At 35.4% G+C, this 25,082-nt stretch overlaps 1 protein-coding gene across 4 annotated transcripts in view; it reads right to left on the bottom strand.

The window, feature by feature from the left end:
* Positions 1–25,082, bottom strand: part of OSBPL8 (oxysterol binding protein like 8) — a 193,730-nt gene that overhangs the window by 119,758 nt on the left and 48,890 nt on the right. For 2 of the 4 annotated variants that reach the window (XM_079937598.1, XM_079937599.1), the window contains exon 2: positions 14,071–14,171. In XM_079937598.1, the coding sequence (XP_079793724.1) occupies positions 14,071–14,112 (42 nt within the window). In that variant the 5' untranslated portion in view covers positions 14,113–14,171. Of the gene's footprint in view, positions 1–530; positions 608–14,070; positions 14,172–25,082 lie in introns of those variants that run through there. The other 2 variants (XM_079937597.1, XM_079937600.1) reach the window with 2 other exon arrangements.

Genomic DNA, 25,082 nt, shown 5'->3' with positions numbered 1-25,082 from the left:
TATTTATAAAATAAGAAAAAAGTTAACTGTCCACTAAAAGAATTAAACCGATGACCTTGGCATTTGACCTCATTAACATGTTCCTCTATATCTGACCTAACCATCCATAGTTACCTGAAAAGGTTATGAAATAACAGCTCAACAGAAACCATGTTATCACATCACTATCATGCCAGGCTAGGTATGATAGTTGGTTATATGAGGCAGCTCACGTACACAAATATTTCAGTGTATGATGCTTAATCTTATGACCTGTTTACATAATTTCGAGTTTCAGTTTGAAATAAGAGCTTACATTACCTGCAATTTCGTTTTGACCAATTCTTTACACAGATACATGAGCCTACATTCTATAATGAATCATGACCAGGAATTGAATTAAGACATAAGAACTGTATAACAAATACCTTCTTTCCTTCTGAAGTTCTATTCTAACAAATCATTCATTAGTAAATTATGTTGATCAAGCCACAGGCAAGACTGCTAATGATAACATGGAAATGTCACCCTCGGTGACTCATAATATCTACCACATATAAAAATGCAGTCAGCAACTCCTCTCCATGTGTCAGCAACTATGTGGTGCCAAAATGCCAAAACATTCACCCTGGATAGAAAAATCAAAATTAGTTACAGGAGAACAAAACTTTGGGTTAAATAAAATACATCATGGATTGCACATTTTTCAAAGTATACATTATTTTAGGTAATGTATGTAAAAACTTTAAAGGGATGCTTAAAAGGCTAGGTGTAATACAGATCAGTTTACAACATAAAAACATTAGCCTTACATTCAGTGACATGAATAACAGAGGATCTGTATTTGAATCCTAACATGGCCCACTGACTAGCTTATGTGACTTAGAAAAATTACTAACCCCTTTAGAGCCTCAGTTTCTTCATCTCTAAAAACAGAGTAATATCTACTTCACAGTACTATGGAGGGAATTAAATGAGAAAGTGTGTGAGACATCAATCCCCGGTGAGGGCACATAGTAAGACTGCAAAAAATAATGTTTTTTCTCTACACAAATACAGTAACCCAAATAGGGAAAGTGCAGATTTTAGAAATCTAGGGGGAAAAGGAAAATCCAGAAGGGACATATTGTCTGTTTTGCTTCTATGACCCGACAGGTTTTAACTGTCTTTTACCTAGTTTACAAAACTCTATGCTAACTTGTTCCATGGGCTAACCATCTCTATTTCTATGGTTCTCAACCTAAGTTGGGCATTGAAATCACCTAGGAGACTTTAAAAAGTACTGATGTCTGTGTCTCACCCTCTAAGATTCTAATTCAATTGAACAGCCTGAGCACTGGGATTTTTCAGCACACCCCAGATAACTCTAATGTTCAGTTGGTTGCCCCTCCCTCCAATATCCATAATTCTGTCAAGATAATTTTCCTAAACCACACTCTGAACAGGTTGTTTCCCTACTCAAAAAAAAAGAAAAAAAAATTCAATGGTTTGACATTACATTAAAAACAAAAATCCCAAACTGTAAAAAATAGTATTCAAGGCTCTGTATAATCTGATTCTAACATCATAGGTGAGAGGCAATACAGGAAAAAGATTAAAGCTTAGCCTCTGGAGACAAAATGTATCCCAGTTCTGCCACTTACTAGTTGTGTGACCCTGAGCGACTTTCTTAACTCTCTGTGTCCTCATCTATTTACTACTGAGATAGTAAATTATATTATCTCATAGGGTTATGTGAAGATTACATGAGTTTATCTAAAAAGTACTTAGAACGGCTCTGGCACGTTATAGAAATTTTAAAAATGTTAGTTGTTATTCATTTCCTCTAGCTTTATTTTCTACTAATGCCCCTAAAGCAGCGAGCAATATTGTCTCTGAGACCTAAAATATGCTCCAAACATGGTGTAGTCATAAACCTGGCGAGGTACTATGTGTATAGATATGTTCAATGATGGTAGGCTAGTTTTTTAGACTCAATATATGTTCTGCTAAAATTAAATTTCACGTGTGTGTGTGGGTATACACGTACATACACAGATACAAATATAAATTCATATACATATATGTAAATTCATTCCCTCTCTCAAGCTCTTTCTTGCTCCATTGCTGTTGTTTTCACCATATTAAACTTAACGTGACTTCTGAAGTAGTCACAAGTTAATGAAAACCTACTGAGGTGAGGTCTGGATAAATATCCCTTCATTGCTCTATTCTCACTAGACAGTTGGACAGGTAGACATTTTCTTGAACTTTTAATCTAATTTTATCTTTATGTATCTCCAACATGCTGAAATTCTAATCCTTCACATATCTTTCTGAGGTTTTGTGGGACTCTCATTTTATTTTTTTAAAAAGCAGGAAGAAATTTAAGATTCTTAATGCACATAATTTTAATTAAGAGTTAAAGGTAGAGCTATGGATGTCTTGGCTTTTACTATATCCTGCTTATAAGAAGCATCTGCATGTCTTAAAACTTAGGCGAAACAGCAAATGATAATGCTTATGAAAAACCTTCAAACCATACTTTTAAAATCTGAATGACTGCAATGTTATGGATATCGAAAGAAATAATAAATCTTTAAAGCCAAGTTTCCACCTTAAGTCTAATTTAGCAAAACAAATAACTTTCTATTGGGTAAATGACATAATCTATTTACTTGGGAGTGAGCCACCTTAACAGACTTCTGATTTTTAAACTGTGGGCATGTCACAGCTGACAAAGATCTTTCTTAATATAGATGAACTGTCCAACAGGGCTGCTGTTCTTTTGATGTTTTTGGTCCCCCCTCAGCCATCACCTCAGCCAACCTTCACACAGGGAACACAAAGCCAAAAAGAACGTAACCAACTCTTTTTACAAACGGGAACTGAGTTACTTACCAGTGAAGTAACTAACACCCTCCCTGAACCCATCACTAGAGACGGATGGATGGGAAGCAAGCTTCAAGCAGACAGAGAGTACAGTACCACAGATGGAGGAAAGGCCAGGGGGCCAGAGTAGGAGGAAGACCTGGGAGCCATCTTTCTGGGCCTTTTTCTCTCTCTAATACTGAACAGATCACTCTCCACTCTGTCCTTACTACCACGGCAGAACACGATTTAATACCAACCAGAGGCATTAAACAAAGTTTTAATCACTTTTGTTTCTAAATTGTTTTTAAATCAGTTGCAGTATGCACACAACAAGTGCAGGCAAAGACCCTGACTACTACCTCCCACTGTTCTTTCCCCCAAATGAGCTAACTGATTACAACTAGGGAGGCAGCTTGTCGAAAAGAATTATGCCCAAAGCAGAAATACAGAAAAATTCCCTAAGAAACAGAATATATGAGTGGAAGGAGCAAATGAGGAATAATGAAACAATGATTTTAACAAGAGATTCTTCACCCTAAGACATGTATTCCCTAGACAGACCAAAAAGTCCCTGGGTTCTTACCTTTCTATCTAGGACAGTATCAGATATTACTAGGAGAATATTATTTCCAAGAAAGTACAAGCTCACAAACAAAAAAAATTAATATCCTAAGAAGCCCAAGTGCTGAGAAGGAAAACTGAACAATCTCAGTAGAAGGAAAGAAAATTAGTAAACAAAAGCCATCAAAAACTTAAAATAACCACAATAAATATGTTCCAAATGATACTGGAGGATATTGTAAAAATATGAAGCATAACCAAGCAATCACAAAAAAACAGCTAGTAATACTGGGTATAAAAATATTACGGTGAAATAAAGTATACAGCATATTTGAACAGCAAAACAAATATGATACAATAATAAATTAGTGAGTAAGAAGACTGGTAAAGGAATTCAACAAAAAGGCACAAAGAAAGGAAAAGATGGAAAATATAGAAGTTAAGAGAGATTAAAGAAGCAAAAGTGCTATTATATTCACAAAATAGGAGACCCAGAGAATTTTTTAAATAAAAAATATTAAATCTTAAATAATTTTGAAACCTCCACAAAATGGATAAATTTCTAGAAAAATATAAAAGGCTTTAAAGACTCCTCCACCTCTCACCCCTAACATACCTACACAAAACCGCAGGCTCAGCTGTATAAGGATTGAAAAGAAAAAAAATGACTATTATTTGCAGATGATATGAATCAGATAAAATAATAAATCTAATAAAACAAAATACATAAGCATTCAACCAATATTTTTTAAATATAAAAATGAAAAAAGAAACAAAAACAAACAAAACAACTCCTTGATATAGATCATGTCTGAATGCTAGGTACAATTATGAAATAGGCAAATTTTATCTCGATCATCACTCCCTCATTCCTAAAGGCTCTATCATAATTCTTCTTTCCACCCTCAACTCCCCCTGCATCTCCAACACACCCAATCAACTACTGGGTCCCTCTTTTCACATCACATAGCTGCCAATTATTTGCCTTTAAAGTGTTAGTTACTGAATGTTTAAATGAGCAATTCTCAAACTTTTGGGTCTCCAGACCCCTTTCCGCTCCTAGAAATTACCAAAGACTCCAAAGAGTTGTTGTTTATGTGGATTATATTTATTGATATTTGCTGAATTCTAAATTAAAAGTGAGAAATTCACTATCTTTGCCAGGTGATCACAGTCAACATCAAAAGTGATAAGTCATGTTGATAGTGTATACTTTTCCATAATGATGTGATGATGGCATTTTACCTTTGTGGTCTCCTCCCCAAAACCCAGTCTAATTATGAGAAAAACAACAGACAAATTCCATTTGAGGGACACTGCAAAATATCCGACCAGAACTCCTCAAAACTGTCAAGGTCATCAAAACCAAGGAAAGTCTTAAGAAATTATAACTGCCCTAAAACTCTTAGAGGAAAAACATAGGCAGAACACTCTTCGACATAAATCGCAGCAAGCTCTTTTTTGACCCACCTACTAGAGTACTGAAAACAAACATAAACAAATGGGACCTAATGAACCACAGAAGCTTTTGCACAGCAAAGGAAACCATGACGCAAAGACAACCCTCAGAGTGGGAGATGATATTCGCAACAAAGCAACTGACAAAGGATTAATCTCCAAAATATAAAAGCAGCTCATGCAGCTCAATATCAAAAAATGGGCAGAAGACCTAAATAGACATTTCTCCAAAGAAGACATACAGATGGCCAACAAACACATAAAAAGATGCTCACTAATTATTAGAGAAATTCAAATCAAAACTACAATGAGGTATCACCTCACACCAGTTAGAAAGGGCATCATCAGAAAATCTACAAACAACAAATGCTGGAGAGGGTGTGGAGAAAAGGGAACCCTCATGCACTGTTGGTGGGAATGTAAATTGATACAGCCACTATGGAGAACAGTATGGAGGTTCCTGAAAAAACTAAAAATAGAACTACCACATGACCCAGCAATCCCACTACTGGGCATATACCCAGAGATAACCATAATTCAAAAAGACACATGCACCCCAATGTTCATAGCAGCACTATTTACAATAGCCAGGACATGGAAGCAACTTAAATGTCCATCAACAGAGAAATGGATAAAGAATATGTGGTACATATATACAATGGAATATTACTCAGCCATAAAAAGGAACGAAATTGGGTCATTTGTAGAGATGCAGATGGACCTAAAGAGTGTCATACAGAGTGAAGTAAGTCAGAAAGAGAAAAAAATATATCGTATATTAGTGGAATCTAGAAAAATGGTATAGATGATCTTATTTGCAAAGCAAAAATAGAGACACAGATGTAGAGAACAAATATATGGATACCAAGGGGGAAGGGGGTGGTGGGAGGAATTGGGAGATTGGGATTGACACATATACACTATTGATACTATGTATAAAATAGACAACTAATGAGAACATATTGTATAGCACAGGGAACTCTACTTAATGCACTGTGGTGACCTAAATTGGAAGAAAATCCAAAAAAGAGGGGATGTATGTATATGTATAGCTGATTCATTTTGCTGTACAGTAGAAACTAACACAACACACTAAAGCAACTATACTCCAATAAAAATTAATTTAAAAAAATAAAGTAACATTAATAGTAGGTTTTTTGTAGATTATTTTATCATGTGAGGAAGTTCACCTCTATTCCTATTTTTCCGAGAATTTCTGTTGTGAATAAATGTTGAATTTTATCATTTAAAAAAAAAAGAAAGAAAGAAATTATAACTGCCAAGGGGGCCTTAAGGAGATGTGATGACTAAATGTAAAGTGCTACCCTGATGGGATTCTGGAATAGAAAAAGCACATTAGGTAAAAACTAAGGAAATCTGACACAAAGTATGGACTTCAGTTAATAATGTATCAATATGGATTCATTAATTGTATCAAATGTACCATACTAATATGTTAATAATAGGGGAAAGTGAGTACAAGCTACACAGAACTCTGTACTATGTTCAGAATTTTTCTGTAAACCTAAAAATTGATCACAATATTTCTGTAAAACTCTTCCAAAAAATGAAGTTTATTTAAATTAAAAAACAAAAACACTGCTTAGGAAAAAATTAAACTAAGAAAATTTGAAAACACAAGAATATACAAGCATACACTCCATTAGCCAGCAGAGCAATGGCATAATCACACCTCATACAGTCTTGGGAAAAGTGCACTGTACGTTCACTAGAGAATGAGAAACAAAGCAAATAACATCAAATACCACGATATTACTACGAAAATAATTTTGACCTCACAGATTCTCTGAAAAGATTTTGAGTTCCATAGTCCTGGAAACACACTCCAAAAATCTCCAAGCATAATGGAATACAAAAGATTTCTGGCTTGGAATTCTACTGATATACTGTGTAGACCACTGGCTATTTCTTTTACTATTTCAAAGCTAACCCTTTCTCTAATTTAGCTCCCCAAACTTATTGAAGAGTCCCATTATATACCTTCAAAATATTTACATTATATTATTCAAGCCTCTAATAGAATTAAGAACAACTTTTAACAGGTACAAAAAAAAAAAAGATACAATAAGAATCTAAGTGCTCAAACAATAGGAAATACTGAGCGATATTTTCCCACTTGGGAAGTTCAAACATTACAAATATTTAAGTACTGCTGTTAATTTATACTCCTACTGAATTAACAGATCTAAGCAACGATCATCAATGGCCGCTATTATCACAAGAAGAGAGGCAATCAGACATTATGTGCCTCCTGATGGTAATACAGAACACCATCAATGAAGTATTCTTGTCATGAAAAATTGAACCTGAATCTGAGCAAGTCTCAGATTAGAACTGTCTACTGACCAATTTGCAAGAAATATAAGTAACTGAAGAATACATTAAACAATCATCATGGGGGCAAATCCAGATTGTGGGAAACGCTATAGGACAAACTTATTTTGGACAAACAAAATACCTTATTTCCTCAATAAACTGAAAAAGGAAAATTAAAAATTGAAAAGGAAAAATCAAAAACAGATACAGGAGAGACTTAAAAGATTAAAAAAGACTTAAGTGGCTTAGGAACCAAGTCCAACACAAAGACAATAAAAAGAAATTTACAAGACAATTAGGGGCGTTTAAGCAATGACTAGTTGACTATATTAACGAATTCCTCATTTTTAGAGTAATAATGAAATTTGTGGTTAAAGTTTTAATGAAAAGTCTTTATATTTTAGAGCTATATACTGAAATACTTATGAAGAAAATGATGTATATGGGATTTTCTCAAAAAAGTATGGGGTGGGAAGGCAGGAGTATACATGAAACAAGATTGACCAGAGTTGATAATGCTGAAGATGGGTGATGGGTACATGAGAATTCATTATACTAGTTCATCTTATTTATAAAAATATATTTGAAATTTTATATAATAAAGACTTCAATAAAGATATCTATTAATATTCTTGAATGTGTAATTAATGTAAACTGCTACAGTTAGAAAGCAGCTATTAGGAAGATGAAGTTATTTTAATATAAAAGACAATAAGTATGTAGGTAATAAATTGGTAACTAAAATTTCTAGTTATTTTATTATTTTACATAAGAAGATCTCTGCAACCTAAGAATTTACATAATTTAGGGCCTTAATCTAACTGGCAACTCCCCAGGTGAGTTGCCCCAGAAGACTACCCAATTTTGGATTATATGGCAATAGGACCCACTTCTCTAGACTGGGATGCACCAGAGGTTAGTACAATGACTGTGGTAGGCAGAATAATGGCCTCCCAAAGATGTCCACATCCCAATCCCTGGAACCTGTGAATATTACCTTACTTGATACAAGGGACTCTGCAGATGTGATTAAGTTAAAAATCTTGAGACAGGGCAGTTATTCCGGATTATCTGAGTGGGCCCAAAGTAATCACAAGGGTCCTTATAAGAAGGAAACAAGGGGCTTCCCTGGTGGCGCAGTGGTTGAGAGTCCGCCTGCCGATGCAGGGGACACAGGTTCATGCCCCGGTCCGGGAAGATCCCACATGCCACGGAACGGTTGGGCCCATGAGCCATGGCCGCTGAGCCTGCGCGTCTGGAGCCTGTGCTCCGCAACAGGAGAGGCCACAACAGTGAGAGGTCTGCGTACCGCAAAAAGAAAAAGAAAAAAAAAGAAGGAAACAAGAAGATGAGTGAGCAGTAGATGTGACAACAAAAGCCAGAGGTTGAAGTAATAGGAGGAAGTAACCATGAGCCAATGAAAGATTACAACCTCTAGACACTGATAAAAAGGAATGAATTCTCCCATAAGAGCCTCCAGAATGAACACAACACCTTGCTTTTAGACTTCTGATATCCAGAACTCTAAGATAATAAATTTCTGTTGTTTTAAGCCACTAAATTTGTGGTAACTTGTAGCAACAAGGAAACTAGCATAATGACCAATGGTAAAATTTAATAGAAAAGTCTATCTTAGTTCAAGTATAATGACTTGAGCTGCCTTTTGAGAAACTGAGTTACCTATAAACTACATGTGTTCATGCTGAGGCTGGATGACCTGCTGTCAGGGGATACTGTAGGTAGAATCCTTACATTAGGCAGATTGTTAGACTAAATGATCTCTAAGTTTCCCACAAAGACTAAGGGAAAAAGTAGCCACAGGACTCAGAGGTTTGCAAAAGGCTCTGCTGGTAGCAAAATCTTTGTTAAAGATGAAAAGGTCTCTACTAGGCAATCCTGAAGTATACAGCATTAGCCAAACGCTTAGCAGGCAGGTCTCAAAGGATATTCAAATGTTAGATAAGCATATGTACCAAATTTGTTGACCCATCTGTAATAGATGAGATAAGAAACTTCACAGCCCTTCTCCATCCATTCCCACTTTAGGGTGGGGAAGGGGTATCTAATAAGAACAACCAAGTGCCATTGCGCAAGAATACTTTAAGAGGATTAGTAATTGGCATATAGATAATTTATCATTGAACTTGAATGCATAAATGTCTTAAAGGTCAGTTATTGAGAAACTGTACACCAAAAATACTGTCCTTATAAATATGCTATCACTAAAAACATATAATATACTAAGTTAATAATGATAATGATGAAGCTAAACTAATAGTACAGTTAACCCTTGAACAATGAGGGTCTGAACTGCACAGGTCCACTTATAGGCGGATTTTTTCAATAGTAAATACTACAGTGCTACATACAGACCAGTGGCTGGTTGAATTGAGGATACCAAGGAACCACGGCTCCGCATCGAGGGTCAGAGACTATCCTACCCCACTCCCACTAATCATTCAAGGGTCAACTATATTTAAACAAGAGAATAAAAATAGCAACATTTAAAATCTGCGACCCGCTGAAAAAATAATACTTGATGTTACCAAAAATTAGGCAATTCCATTCATTTACATGCCTATATACACAAGCTGTATGATGTTGTCAAATGGTATATATAGTAGCATACTATATATACTCCTTAGAGTATATATAGTAGTATACTCCTTAGAATATGATTTAAAGCTCTCAGTAAACTCTAATAACATACCAATTTTACTTGACGAGCACTAAATCACAGTAATCATGAAAAATTCACCTAGTAAGTAAGTAGAAATCAAAGTTTCAGGAAGTCGGGTCATCTCTAGGCCCATCAAGAAGATACTCATTTACTACATTCTGAGAATTACTGAACTAAATCACCTTTGCAGTTCCTTCCATTTCAGAAAGCATCTGATTCGAAGTACCCAATTAAAATTATAATCTTAAACAAGAGTTCCTCAGTTAAGAGTCCCTTATAATACTATAAAGATTTACACATATTTTTAAAATTTTTATTCTCTTCTAAAATGTCAGTTATATAATCAATTTTTAATACAACAGAAGATTTTGACCTCTAATAGACCTCATAAAGTAGTTTCCTCTGGTAACAGAAATAATTTATAAGATATTCAAAAGATATGACTTTCCTTAAGGTAAGGAACATATTCAAATTTTTTTTTAATCTAAAGGTATATTTCACTTATTTAGTTTACCTCAATCTATCAATAAAAATTTGACCCCTACACTTAAAGGATTTCTTAGTGGTTAATTTCCAAAGTGATATGAGTTCTGGACTTTTACATAGTTTTTTAAGACATATATTAAATGTACACTTGTGTTCTCAAGTATATAAGTACAGTATAAAAATGCAATTCATATTTTTCAGTATTTATTACCTAAGACAAACAATACTACCACAAAAATAGAACTAAACACAACTGGAATAATAAATGAGCAAATGGATTTTTTTAAAAATAGAAAGCATAATCTCATATAAAAGAAGAAAACTGAATAAATGGACACTAAAGTCACTTGAGTCCAAGCTTCCACTACCTCACACCAAGACTACGATAGTAGTTTCTTAATTAATATCTTTCTCTCTCACTCCTCTAAATCACCTTATATCCTGCTTCCAGATTCATCTTGTCCACTTTTATAAAAATATTCAATGACATACCACTGTCTACAGAATCAACTTCAAAATCCCTGGTCTGGCACTCAAAGCCTTCCCTAAGTTTGGTCTCTGTCTGCCATGTTGATCATTATTCTTGTAAACAACATTCCCTTCCGATCTACCTTCATCAATTTTTCTACTCATTTTCCCCTGAATAAACCCTGAACAATTAATTTCCTGTTTAGCCTTGCCTCTTGCCATCCTCCCTTCTTAGAATGCTCTCCTTGCTCATTCTCAATCTTATGATCCCTATTACCTATGCTATTCAGAGTTTGTGTTCTCTTAAGAAAGCTTCTCTAACTACCCCAGTGTATAACAACCGCCCAATTGTCACAACTTGTATAACTATGCCTTGCTTATGTTCCTCATTTAACACTTAGTAAATGCTATTATTGCCTTATCTATCCATCCCTCTATCTAGTCTTCTCAAAAATAAACATAATTCAGACAGACCACATTGTATATCTCTTAGCATCCCCTTCACTGGGCATAGTACTCTGCACAAAGACTGCATTCAAAAAAAGCTTACTAATAATATTCTAAAAACTAGTGCATGCAACCAGATTTTTTACAACACTGCTACCTCATACTGACATACTGCTTTATATTTTCAAAGAACTTTCTGGTTTCACTAGATCATATTGTCCCTCTCAAGTAGGAAGGATGAGTATTCTTGCTTATATATTTTTTATTGAAGTAGAATATCTGCCTCAATATCTTAGGTAGCAAAAATGACATTCAGAGAAAGTGTAAAGCCAAAATTACCCAACAGTGTCGGGCTTTTTTTTAATGTGTTTTATTGCTTCTCCTGCCTCTTAACTTTCTTTTTGGAGAGAAGGCTGAATATTAATAATTATATTAACAATAACAATAGTGGCTTTTATTTATTGGATATTTATAATGTGCACAGATGGTAATAGGCATTTTATAGACATATTATCTCAAATAAAACTCAACAACTATGGGAGGTAGATATTACTATTATCTTTATTTAATAGATGAGGAAAACTGGAAACCCTCAGAATTTAATTAATTATGCAGGTCATACGACTAAGTGACGGAGCTCAGATTTTAACACACAGCCAAATGTCTACGGAGCCCATGTTCTTATCCACCTCTCCTAGATCTAAACAGTAACTAGCTTAGGCCATGCAGTTCAAAGGTGATATTTTATAAATAGATAACTCAAAGGTGGACCTTAAGATTAGTTTCAAATACAGAATATTTCAGTAGTTCAATTTTTGGTATTATTGTCTCTAAAATGAGCTACAATATTTCATGGAAGAAGCTTAATGAACAACAAGAAGAAAACTGCTCTCGCTGCTTTGTTTTTTTTTCAACATCTTTATTGGTGTATAATTGCTTTACAATGGTGTGTTAGTTTCTGCTTTATAACAAAGTGAATCAGTTATACATATACATATATCCCCATATCCCCTCCCTCTTATGTCTCCCTCCCACCCTCCCTATCTCACCCCTCTAGGTGGTCACAAAGCACCGAGCTGATCTCCCTGTGCTATGGTCTCACTGCTTTTTAAATAACTTGCTCTAACCTCTCAATATCAACAGAATTTAGAATAAAAAATGATTAAAACTTTATCAATATAGATATTCTGATACAGAATTTAATACTATCTACTTAGATATTTACTCTAAAAGGTAACAATAAATTTTAAGCAATTCTATTCAGAAAGACAGATACATAGTCAACATCTTAGTAGCAAAGGAAAGTATTCAGAGACAGACAGACAGACCTCAGTTCTATCACTTACACTGTGAGCTTTTAGAGAAGACAATTAACCTCCCTGAGCCTATTTCCCTATCTTTAAAAGTGAGGATAAACAAACATCTACCTTTAATGGCTGTTGTGAGGACAGTCTGAAAAAGTATACACTTAGAAAACAGCAGTTGTTATTACTGGTATTTTTACTACCACCAAAAGATTTTAAATATTTTAGCTAAAAAAAACTTAAGAAAGTCCATTAGCATTAAATAAGAAAATATTTATGGTAAAGTAAATATCATGTTCCAAGACAAGGCTTAATCTGAACTTTTTTTTCTGAAGATATAGTGAAAACAAAATAACCTACCATCTGTTTTCCATTTAAAATCGCCGTTACAATAACCTTCTTCATAAACCAATCTACGTCCATGTCCATTTTATTCTCTATTAACAAGTTATCATTTTAAAGTTTAACTTTTCTTTGACCATTAAAGAAACAAGTTTGAACCAGAAATTCAAAAAAGGTTGGGACCAAGTTAACACAAGTAAACAAAACTGCATTTTGCTATCAATCATTAGACTGATCCTACATTTGAGCCTGAACAAAGGACATTCACTAAATTAAAATGCACAAACTCAATTTAGTAGTGACTCTCAACTTCATAGTAGTATGAAAGACAGAAAAGTTGGCCTCTGCATTATTCCAATAATGTAAATTTGTCACATAATCTACCATCTAACAAATCATAGAGCTATCACCTGGCTACATTTTACCCACTGGCACCTTTACTTTAGGTAATACAAACATCCCTAACAATCTATAAATCAATATTTAATGGAATCTTTAAAAAAGGAGAATTGAAAATGAAATGATCCTAGAGCAAAATGTTTTCGTACAGTGACAAATCATCATTTAATCCACATCCTACTGGTGAATTTTTATATTTTTTTTAAACTTATTGGATAAGGTACACTACCAGTACCCCTACCCATTTGTTTTAATTTCAGAATACAATTCAATCACAACACAAGGCAGCAATATTTATTAAATCTTTATCTTTTTATATAAAGAATATATGTGGCAACTGCTCTTAATTCTGAATTATTTTAACTGTTTCATTCTATCTACAGCTGCACATGATGTGAGATTTACAGGCATTTAATTTCCTTAACTGTTAACAACCTCTTGATTTCAGTAAGACAAAAAGTTTCTTGAGGAAAACAAACACAAACTATTACATCAGTATGTCTTACACTATATGGCTGAGAAAGCAAGGGAAAAGAGGTAGGAGATAAGGCAGGAATAGCAGAAAACTGGGTTATGCCTTAACAAGCTTTAAACTATCTGTAATTTTCATATCAACAGAGGAATTAAAGTAGTATTTTAAAATACTTTTTTTAAAGTTTGTTTTAAATACATTTTTAAAATAAAATGATGGCTTACATCAAACACTTTCCAGCTGTAGATGATAGTACCTTATTATGCTGTATTTGAACCACTCACCAAAGTTCGGTCAGGTTCTCCATCTGCCAAACCAGCCTCCATAGTGAAAGAAGATAGGTTTACACTTCTCTTTCCATTAATATTTAGTCATCCTGTAAATCCTAGAAGAAGAAAATCATATGTATTAGTTCTGGTATAAAACTGTGATAAGTGGGAAATAAAGCATTAAGTATATAAGGAGAGAGAAATCATTTTAGGCTGAGGTTATTGGGAAATCCAATAATGGAAAAAAAAAACAAACAGATTTTGCCATGCACCTTGAAGAATGGTAAAAGTTCAGCAAAAATGAAAGAAAATATTCCAAGTGAAGAGGACTAGCAAGAGCAAGGTTAAAGATATGAGACTGTTCAAAATGTGAAAAGATGATTGAACCTACTTATAACTCAGGAAATAAAATTAGATTTTTTTTTCATTATTACATTGGCAAAAACTAAAAAGTGTGCTACCATCCAATGTTGGTGAGAACATAGGAAAATAGATGTTCTCATGCACTTCTGTGATAAGAATATAAATCAGAACAATTGGGGAGAGGACAATTTAAAATATACATGCTTTAATCCAGCAATTGCAAGGCTAGGAATTATTCCACAAATATATTATACAAACGCACAAAGACATAAATAAACATATCCAACGAAGTAATAGGTGAGGAAAACTGGAACCAGCCTTAATGTCAATGATTAGGAGCTTGCTTAAATTATACTACATACATACAATTGAAGAGCATGCTGCAATTTTTTAAAATGACTTAGTATCTGTATATACTAAACTAGAAAGAAGACCACAACACATTAGGTGGAAAAAACAAAATGATAGAACATAATATATAAAATACTCTTTTTGTTTCTGAATTTTTCATTTTTACAATGAACATGTATTACTTTTATACTTCTTTTTATTTTGAAAAGTCTTAGAAGTAGGTCTTCATCACTTTTCTTTTGAGCTTTTTAACTAACAAAGCCTCCAAGATGAACTCCTATAGTAATTATATATATTCAGAAGTCTCTAATAATCACTCTAATAATTCTTCCTTAAAACAGCTAACAAAATTAAAACCAAGAAATAGGTACACTTCTAGTCATTTCCTGGAGTTCCAAATCATTTTCTTGTCTTTGCAAGTGTAAAAGGCTGCACTGAAATATCAATACAGGATGACCCATCCTGCAGATACGAGTCAGCCTCTTTCCCCAGCCAATCCTGTCACTGCCCAATGGGCTCATGAACAAAGTAGCCACCATGGTAGGGATGCAGGTTATGCATGGGTTTAGCAACATGGACCTCCACTCACCAAGACCAACCTGGCTACTACCACTGCTGAGTGCCAAATCTACCAGCAGCAGAGACCAACACTGAGTCCCCAGTATGACACTATTACCTGAGGTGATCAGCCAGCTACCTGGTGACAGGTTGATTACACTGGACTGCTTCTATCATGGAAGAGGTAGTACTTTATTCTTACTGAAATAGATACTTAGTCTGTATACAGATTTGCCTTCGCTGCACAAAATGCTTCTGCCAAAACTACTATCCGTGGACTTACAAAATGCCTTCTCTACCCCTCCTATTGTTCTACAAAGCACTGCTGCTGATCAAGGAACTCATTTCACAGCAAAAAAAAACAAACAAAAAACTGTGGCAATGGGCTAGTGAATTCACTAGTCTTACCATATCATCCTGAAACAGCTGGCTTGATAGAACAGTGGAATGGCCTTTTGAGGACTCAGTGAGAGGACCAGCCAGATGGCAATACCTTGGGCAAGGATCTCCAAAAGGCTGTATATGCTCCGAATGTCCGATATATGGTGCTGTTTCTTGCATAGCCAAGATTCACAGGTTAGGACTCAGAGGAAGGAAATGGAAGTGGCACCACTGACTATTTATTGACCCACAAGCAAAACTTTTTGTTTATTTATTTTTATTGAAGTATAGTTGATTTACAATGTTGTGTTAGTTTCTGGTGTACAGCAAAGTGATTCAGTTATACATATTCTTTTCCCTTATGGTTTATTACAGGATATTGAATATAGTTCCCTGTGCTATACAGTAGGACCTTGTTGCTTATCTATGTTATATATAGTAGTTTGTATCTTCTAACTCCAAACTCCTAATTTATCCCTCTCCCACCCCCTTTTCCCTTTGGTAACTGTAAGTTTGTTTTCTATATCTGTGAGTCTGTTTCTGTTTCATAAATAAGTTCATTTGTGTCATATTTTAGATTCCACATATAGGTGGTATCATAAGGTATTTGTCTTTCTTTTTCTGACTTACTTCACTTAATATGATAATTTCTAGGTCCATCCGTGTTGCTGCAAATGGCATTATTTCATTTTTTTTATGGCTAAGTAGTGTTCCATTGTGTATATATAACACATCTTCTTTACCCATTCATCTGTCAATGGACATTTAGATTGCTTCCATGTCTTGGCTGTTGTAAATTGTAATTAGAGTTTCCTCTGGGAATGTGCCCAGGAATGGGATTGCTGGATCATATAGCAACTCTATTTTTAGTTTTTTAAGGAACCTCCATACTGTTTTCTATAGTGGCTGCACCAATGTACATTCCCATCAACTGTGCAGGAGGGTTCCCTTTTCTCCACACACTCTCCAGCATTTGTTATTTGTAGACTTTTAAATAACGGCCATTCTGACCAGTGTGAAGTGGTACCTCATTGTATTTTTGATTTGCATTTCTCATACTTAGCGATGTTGAGCATTTTCTCACGTGCCTATTGGCCATCTGTATGCCTTCTTTGGAGAAATGTCTATTTAGGTCTTCTGTCCATTTTTTGATTTGGTTGGTTTTTTGTTATTGAGTTGTCATGAGCTGTTTGTATATTTTGCAAAGTAAGCCCTTGTTGGTCACATTGTTCACAAATATTTTCTCCCATCCATATATTGTCTTTTCATTTTGGTTATGATTTCCTTTGCTGTGCAAAAGCTTACAAGTTTGATTAGGTCCCGGTTGTTTATTTTTGCTTTTATTTCTATTGTCTTGGGAGAGTGACCTAAGAAAACATTGATACAATTTATGTCAGAGAATGTTTTGCCTAAGTTCTCTTCTCGGAGTTTTATGGTGTCACATCTTACATTGAAGTCTTTAAGCTATTTTGAGTTTATTTTTGTGTATGGTGTGAGAATGTGTTCTAACCTCATTGATTTACATGCAACTATCCAGCTTTCCCAACACCACTACTAGCAAAAATTTTTGTTTCCTGTCCCCACGACCTAATGCTTTGTTGGTCTAGAGGTCTTAGTTCCAAAGGGAGGAATGCTTCCATCAGGAGACACAACAGTGATTCCACTGAACTGGAAGTTAAGCCTGCCACCCGCCCACTTTAAGCTCCCCATGCCTTAGAATCAGTAGGCAAAGAACGAACTTACTGTGCTGGCTTAGGTAATTGACTCTAATTACCAAGGGGAAATTGGACTACTATTCCACAATGGTGGTAAGAAAGAAAATGTCTGGTTATCGGAGATCCCTAAGAGCATTGCTTAGGACTACCATGCCTTATGATTATATTCAATGGAAAACTATAATAGCCCAACCAAGGCAGGACTACTACTGACTCAAACCCTTCAGAAACAAAAGTTTGGGTCACTCCACCAGGTAAAGAAAGAACTATGGCTATCTGAGGTGCTTGCTGAGGGCAAAGGGAATACAAAATGGGTAGTGGAAGAAGGCATTTATAAATACCAGCTACCACTACATGACCAGTTACCGAAATGAGAATTATAATTAGTTATGAGTATTTTTTCCTAATTTCGTTATGAATATGTTTCTGTGTGTAGGCATCAAATAACTGTTTTCTTCCCTCTCGTCTCCTTGTCATATAACATAAGATACACTGACTTTACATTATAGTATTTAAGTACTGTTAAATATTTAAGTTATAGGATATCAAGGAGAGTGAACATCACCCAAGGACTTTGCAGCCTGCCCTGCAATTTCAGACTTGCCAGCCCCCACAATCACGGAAGCCAACTCCTTAAAATAAAGCCACTCTTTCTCCCCCTCTCTCTTTCTGTATACATGTAAATTCTATTGGTTCTGTTTCTCTGGAGAACCCTGACGAATACAATATGTATGTGTGCATTCATATCTTGTCCATATAAATATAGATATATGTATCTCATCGTTCATTCTCACCGCCTTCTGTGCTCTCCTTTGTATCCTCTGTATCACAAAAGCTAAAAGTATGAGAACTCCACTTTGCAAATATCTTTGCCCCTGGAATTTATGTGATTTACATTCAGCAAATGCAATGCATTTGCACAATATTTGGAAGGCAGAAGAGAGACAGAAACAAGGCCATTTTTCTTCTGAATGCAGTAGACACCTGGACTTTAACAGACATGAGGTTTTACAGTAATCACCAAATGCTCCCCTGCCAGTTTGCTATGTTGGTACTACCAGGCAGCCACAATCAGCAGCAGCAGTGACTAATCTGAAAGCTTAGAACAGCCTTTCAGGCTCCATACCTCCAGCTTTTCCAAAAACTTTTAAGAATCTAATTCCCCTTACCAATTTCCCTTTTGCTCTAAGTACCTATAGTGATTTGTTGTCCTCAATGAACCTGGCCTGACAAATTTTTTAAAAACTAAATATTTAAAATATATCGTACAGGCTTCCCTGGTGGCGCAGTGGTTGAGAGTCCACCTGCCGATGCAGGGGACACGGGTTCGTGCCCCGGTCCGGGAGGATCCCACATGCCGTGGAGAGGCTGGGCCCGTGAGCCATGGCCGCTGAGCCTGCGCGTCTGGAGCCTGTGCTCCGCAACGGGAGAGGCCACAACAGTGAGAGGCCCGCATACCGCAAAAAAAAAAAAAAAAAAAAAAATATATATATATATATATAGTACATTAGACAGTAATCAGGGCTGAGAAGAAAAAATTAGGAAGTGAGCAATTATATATGTCACAGTAGTAGGGAGAATTTTAGATAGGAATGACTGAGTCAAGATCTCAGTAACATGAGGGGGTGAGCTGCTCAAGTATCTAGAAGACCCTCCCAGGCAGAATAGGAAACAGCAAGCACAAAGACCCTAAGGCAGGAGTATGTGGCATGTTTAAAGAACAGCAAGGAGACTAATATGGCCAGTGGAATAAGGAAGAGAGCAGTTAGCAATGAGAACAGGAAGATAACTATGTTCCAAATCATAGAGAGCCTAATAGGACAGAAGGACTTTGACTTACACTCTGAATGAGATGGGAAGCTATCTTCAGAAAGGAGAGCAAAGAAATAACAGAATCTAACTTATGCAGGACCACTCTGGCTGCTGGCTGAGAATAGATTACAAATTGGAAGACCATTGCTATAATCCAAGCAAGAGACCATGGTGGCTTCTGCCAGAACAGTAGCAAGAGGTGTGGTGAATAGTATCAAATTTTTTAAATACTTTGAATATAGAGTCAAAAGGATTTGTTGATGAACCAGATGTAGGGTGTGAATTTAAAGAGAAGTGGAGGTAGGACTTAGGAGGTCTGTGCCCTGAGCAACTGGAAGAATGAAACTACCACTAACAGATTTGGAGTACATTATGGAAAGACTTGAAGAGGAAAGAGATGAATATCAGGAGCTCCTTTTGGATATATTCACTTTGAGATGCAGTTAGACATCTGAATAGAGATACCAAGTAGACAGTTGGACCTACGGATGTGAGGTTGAGGAGGAGCAGTCAGGCTAGAAATGTAAACTGAGAGTCAGCATATAGATGCAATCTAAAACCATAAGACTAGATGAGATCTCCTTGGGAATCAGTGTAGACAGAAAAGAGGACTGAGTTCAGAGCCCTGGGGTATTCAATATCAAAGAATCAATATTTATAGAATAAATGAATAAATCCCAATTTTTGCTTTTCAATTTTCAGGTCAACTCAACATAATTACCTTATGTAAAGACAAAATTACTCTATATAAAAAGCAATCTTGAGAAAGAAGAACAAAGCTGAAGGTATCATGCTCCCTGACTTCAGACTATACTGCAAAGCTACAGTAGTCAAAACAGGATGGTACTGGCACAAAAACAGACACATAGATCAATGGAACAGAACAGGGAGCCCATAAATAAACCCACTCAACTATGGTCAATTAATCAACAAAGGATGCGAGAATATACAATGGGGAAAAGATAATCTCTTCAGTAAGTGGTGCTGGGAACATGACAGCTACACATAAAAGAATAAAATCAGAACATTTCCTCACACCATACACAAAAATAATTAAAATCAAAATATATTAAAGACCCAAATGTTAGACCAGAAAACATAAAACTCCTAGAAGAAAACACAGGCAGAACACTCTTTGACATAAATCGCAGCAACATTTTTTGGACCTGTCTTCTAAGGCAAAGGAAACAAAAGCAAAAATAAACAAATGGGACCTAATTAAACTTAAAAGAGTTTTGCACAGCAGAGGAAACCACTGACAAAATGAAAAGACAACCTACTGAATGGGAGAAAATATTTGCAAATGGGGTTAATCAGTAAGGGGTTAATAAGCTTGTACAACTCAATGTCACAAAAAGTAAAATAATACCACCCAATTAAAAACTGAGCAGAAGACCCAAATAGACATTTTTCCAAAGAAGACATACAGATGGCCAACTGGCACATGAAAATATGCTCAACATTGCAAATCATCAGAGAAATGCAAATCAAAACCACAAGATATCACCTCACAATCTGTCAGAATGGCTATTATCAAAAAGACCACAAGTAACAAATGCTGATGAGAATGTGGAGAAAAGGGAATTCTTTTACACTACATGTAAAAGAATTCCAACTACTGGTGGGAATGTAAATTGGTGCAGCCACTAAGTAAAACAGTATGCAGGTTCCTCAAAAAACTAAAAACAGAACTACCATATGATCCAGTAATTCCACTCCTGGGTATACACCCAAAGAAAACAAAAACACTAATTTGAAAAGATACATGCACCCTATGTTCACGGCAGAATTATTTACAATAGCCAAGATATGGAAGCAACCTAAGTACCCATCAACAGATGAACGGATATGGTATATATACATACAATGGAGTACTACTCAGCCACAAAAAAAGAATGAAATTTTGCCCTTTGCAGCAACACGGATGGACCTGGAGGGTATTACGCTCAGTGAAATAAGTAGACAGAGAAAGACAAATACTCTATGTTATCACTTATTGTGGAATCTAAAAAATAAAACAAAAAATGAACACAACAAAACAGAAACAGACTCACAGATATAGAGAACAAACTAGTGGTTACCAGTAGAGAGATGGAAATGGGAGGGGTAAGATAGGGATAGGGAATTAAGAGGTACAAACTACTATGCATAAAATAAGCTACAAGGATATACTGCACAGCACAGGGAATATAGCCAATATATTATAATGACTTTAAATGGAGCATAAACTATAAAAGTTTTGAATCACTATGTTGTACCCCTGAAACTAATATAATATTGTAAATCAACTACATTTCAATGAAAAAAATTTAAATAAAATATACAATGACAAAAAGGAAATTTCAAGTAGTAAAAAAAGTCCAAACACCCTAAAAAAAAATTCAGCACTGAATATGATAACTGTAGTTTTTCTGTAGTTATCTTCATCAAATTAAGAAACTTCCCGTCTATTATAATTTTCATGAAAAGTTTAATTTATATTTTTAATGACTGGGCACTAGTTTTTGTTAAGTACATTTACGACTCGATTGAAATGAATGCATGTATTTTTTCCTTTGCTATCTTTTTGTGATTATATTTCTTGATTTATTGAATATTAAGCCTTTCTTGCATTTCTGGAATAAATCACACTGGAACATGGAAGAAAAAAGCAAAGAAGACTCACACATATACACACAGTAAAAATCAAATCATAACATGACTGAAAAAAGGGAGCAGTCCTCAAAAAAGGAAAAATAGAACACCAGGGCTTCCCTCGTGGTGCAGTGGTTAAGAATCCACCTGCCAATGCAGGAGACATGGGTTCAAGCCCTGGTCCAGGAAGATCCCACACGCCACGGAGCAACTAAGCCTGTGTACCACAACTACTGAAGCCTGCGCTCTACAGCCTGCGAGCCACAACTACTGAGCCCATGTGCCACAACTACTGAAGCCCGCACGGCTAGAGCCTGTGCTCTGCAGCAAGAGAAGCCACCGCAATGAGAAGCCTGTGCACCGCAACGAAGAGTAGCCCACACTCGCTGCAACTAGAGAAGCCGCGCACAGCAACGAAGACCCAACACAGCCTAAATAAATAAATAAATAAAAATTTATTTAAAAAAATAGAACAACCATATAATCTAGCAATTCCACTCCTGGGAAAATATCTGGAAAAAAATAAAAATGCTAATTCAAAAAGACACATGCACCCCAATGTTCATAGCCGCACTATTTACAATAGCCAAGATATTGCACTTGGGAGCAACCCAAGTGCCCAAAAACAGATGACTAGATTAAGAATATGTGTGTGGTGTGTGTGTGTGTGTATATATATATATATATACATACATATGTATACAATGGTGGTGGTGTGTGTATATATATGTGTGTGTGTTTTTACATGCAACGGAATATTACTCAGCCATAAAAAAGGATGAAATTTTGCCCTTTGCAGCAACATGGATGGACCTAGAGAATATCATGCTTATTGAAATGTCAGAAAGAGAAAGACATATACTGTGTGATATCATTTACATGTGGAATCTGAAAAAGAATACGAGTAAATGTTTATCCAAAACAGAAGCAAACTCACAGATATAGAAAACAAACTTGTGGTTACCAAAGGGGAAAGAGAAGGGAGAAGGGACAAATTAGGGGTATGGGATGAACAGATACAAACTACTACGTAGATACGCAACAGGATATACTGTATAGCATAGAGAATTACAGCCATTATCTTGTAATAACCTATAATGGAGTACAGTCTGTAAAAATATTGAATCACTATGCTGTACACCTGAACATGATATTATAAATCAACTAGACTTCAAAAAATAATAATAATAAATTAAAAATTAAAAAGGGAGCAGGAAAAGAAAGATAAGTGCCCTAAATTCCTCACTGTTGAAAAAAGGGAGTTAAGATAAGAGACACTACTAACATATCAAGAAACAAGTTTTTAGTATTTCTTTGAAATCAAACACTAGAACTAAAAACGTGTAACAAAAAATCCTAGAGGGAGAGGGTGATTGACTGGAAGCTTAAGGTATAAGCATACTAATTTCCCCATCTTTCAGAGTTTAAAGCTAGAGACGTTTAAATGATAATAAATCTGGGAATAAAAAAGTATATTTTTTAAAGGTAAAACAGTAATTAAACACAGACCTAATGGTGGTAGGCCCTAGGGAGTAGGCTTGAAGAGAAGAAAGGCAGTCTCCTATTTTAACTCCTTTTAAACAGTGTATGTTGCTTGTATAACCAAAAAGAATGTCTAAGTTTTTTGTAAAAGAGTACAGTGCATCACAATCCTGACAACTCCTTTCTCCAAATTGCCAAGCTAAAGCTAGGCCTGCATCCCAATTTGAACATAATTACTAGCTAAATTCAAAGTTTAAAGAAGACTCTGTTCCCTCTTGTGCTCCTTTGTTAACAGTACTCTAGACATTGTTTAGGGAACTGGTGCCTCACTGTCTATTTACACTTTAACTAAGTTCCTAGAGAAAGAATTTTTATAAAAATCTTCTCTATTTTGGGCTTGAGTTGTTATTTCAGTCACAGAAAGAACGAAGGAGCATCTACTAAGTAAGGCTGATGGCTTTAACATATGTCATTTAACCATAACAACCTCATGACGCTATATTGAATAATGGCTGTCTCAGTTACAAGTTGTATACAATTAGGCTGTGGCTTACTATCTCACAGGATGCCCCAGAAGTTTGTTGTTTTGTTTTCTTAAATGCTTAAGTTATTAAAAAAAATATGCTCTAAAGGTAGAATGCCTATCAATGAATATACCATACTTCTAAAGAATAGCACTACCTTCTTATCACTGGAAATTAGGATTAAATTCACCAATCTTAATCTCATTCATTGTCAACTTGATTAAAAAATTAGATTGCAAATAAGAGTAATTTGATCTAGCTAGTCTGAACTAATCTACAGTATTTACGCTAGGTTAAATACTAAAGGAAAGTCTAACATAATGAGAAATTAATTACACAAATGTGACAGGTCCCCAAAAGCAAGCTAGCACCAACATCTTATTCATAAGCAGTTAAAAAAAAAGTATATATATATATACATGCACGTGCGCACGTGCGCGCACACACACACACACACACACACACACACACACACACACACGGACTGCTTTATTAAAGCAGGCTGTCTATCCAAATGGCTTCCATCAAAATTATTGTAAAACAGTGTAGTACATTTTTTTCATAAAGTATATTAATATTTTGGCACCTATGAATTAAGTTAAGATTTCCTCCATTCTAAAATATAACAGCGATGATAATGATGGTAATAAGACTGGGAGGCAAGCAAAAAGCTGGAATGGGCAAGGGGGAAGCGGGATAGGAGTGTGCAGGGCAAATTATCCTACTGTGGCTGTACAACCCCAGGGAGACAGATGAGGAAGACATGTCAGGGAGACAGAGAGAAGAAACAGACTGAATGAGTCAGACCAAGTCTTGGAAGAGGGAAAGGCATTAAATTACCTAAGGATATAAAGATGAAAGGAAGGAAAATATCTGGATGACTCCTCCTATCCGGATTTCTCTGGAGTATGTAGGTATGTAGGTATTCTCAAAGCACTGCCCCTCTTAAAAAACCCTCATTAAAATTACATTATTTCACAAATATACTATGCCTATATGTATGTCTATTTCACAGTGATTATAATCTAGTTTGCATTTATCTGACTGTCTGACAACATATTAAAGCCCAATCAATTACTTAAATTCTGAACTAGAAGGGTGTCCAAATACTTTTTCTATCTCTGATTTGTAAAATTCATTGAACAGTTCAACCAGATGCACTGTTTTAGATAGATATATGTGTATATAGATGTAATACTGTGATTTG

The sequence above is a fragment of the Stenella coeruleoalba genome (genome assembly GCF_951394435.1).
Source record: "Stenella coeruleoalba genome assembly, chromosome: 11".
Taxonomy (NCBI): domain Eukaryota; kingdom Metazoa; phylum Chordata; class Mammalia; order Artiodactyla; family Delphinidae; genus Stenella; species Stenella coeruleoalba.
This window is presented reverse-complemented; position numbering and strand designations above follow the sequence as displayed.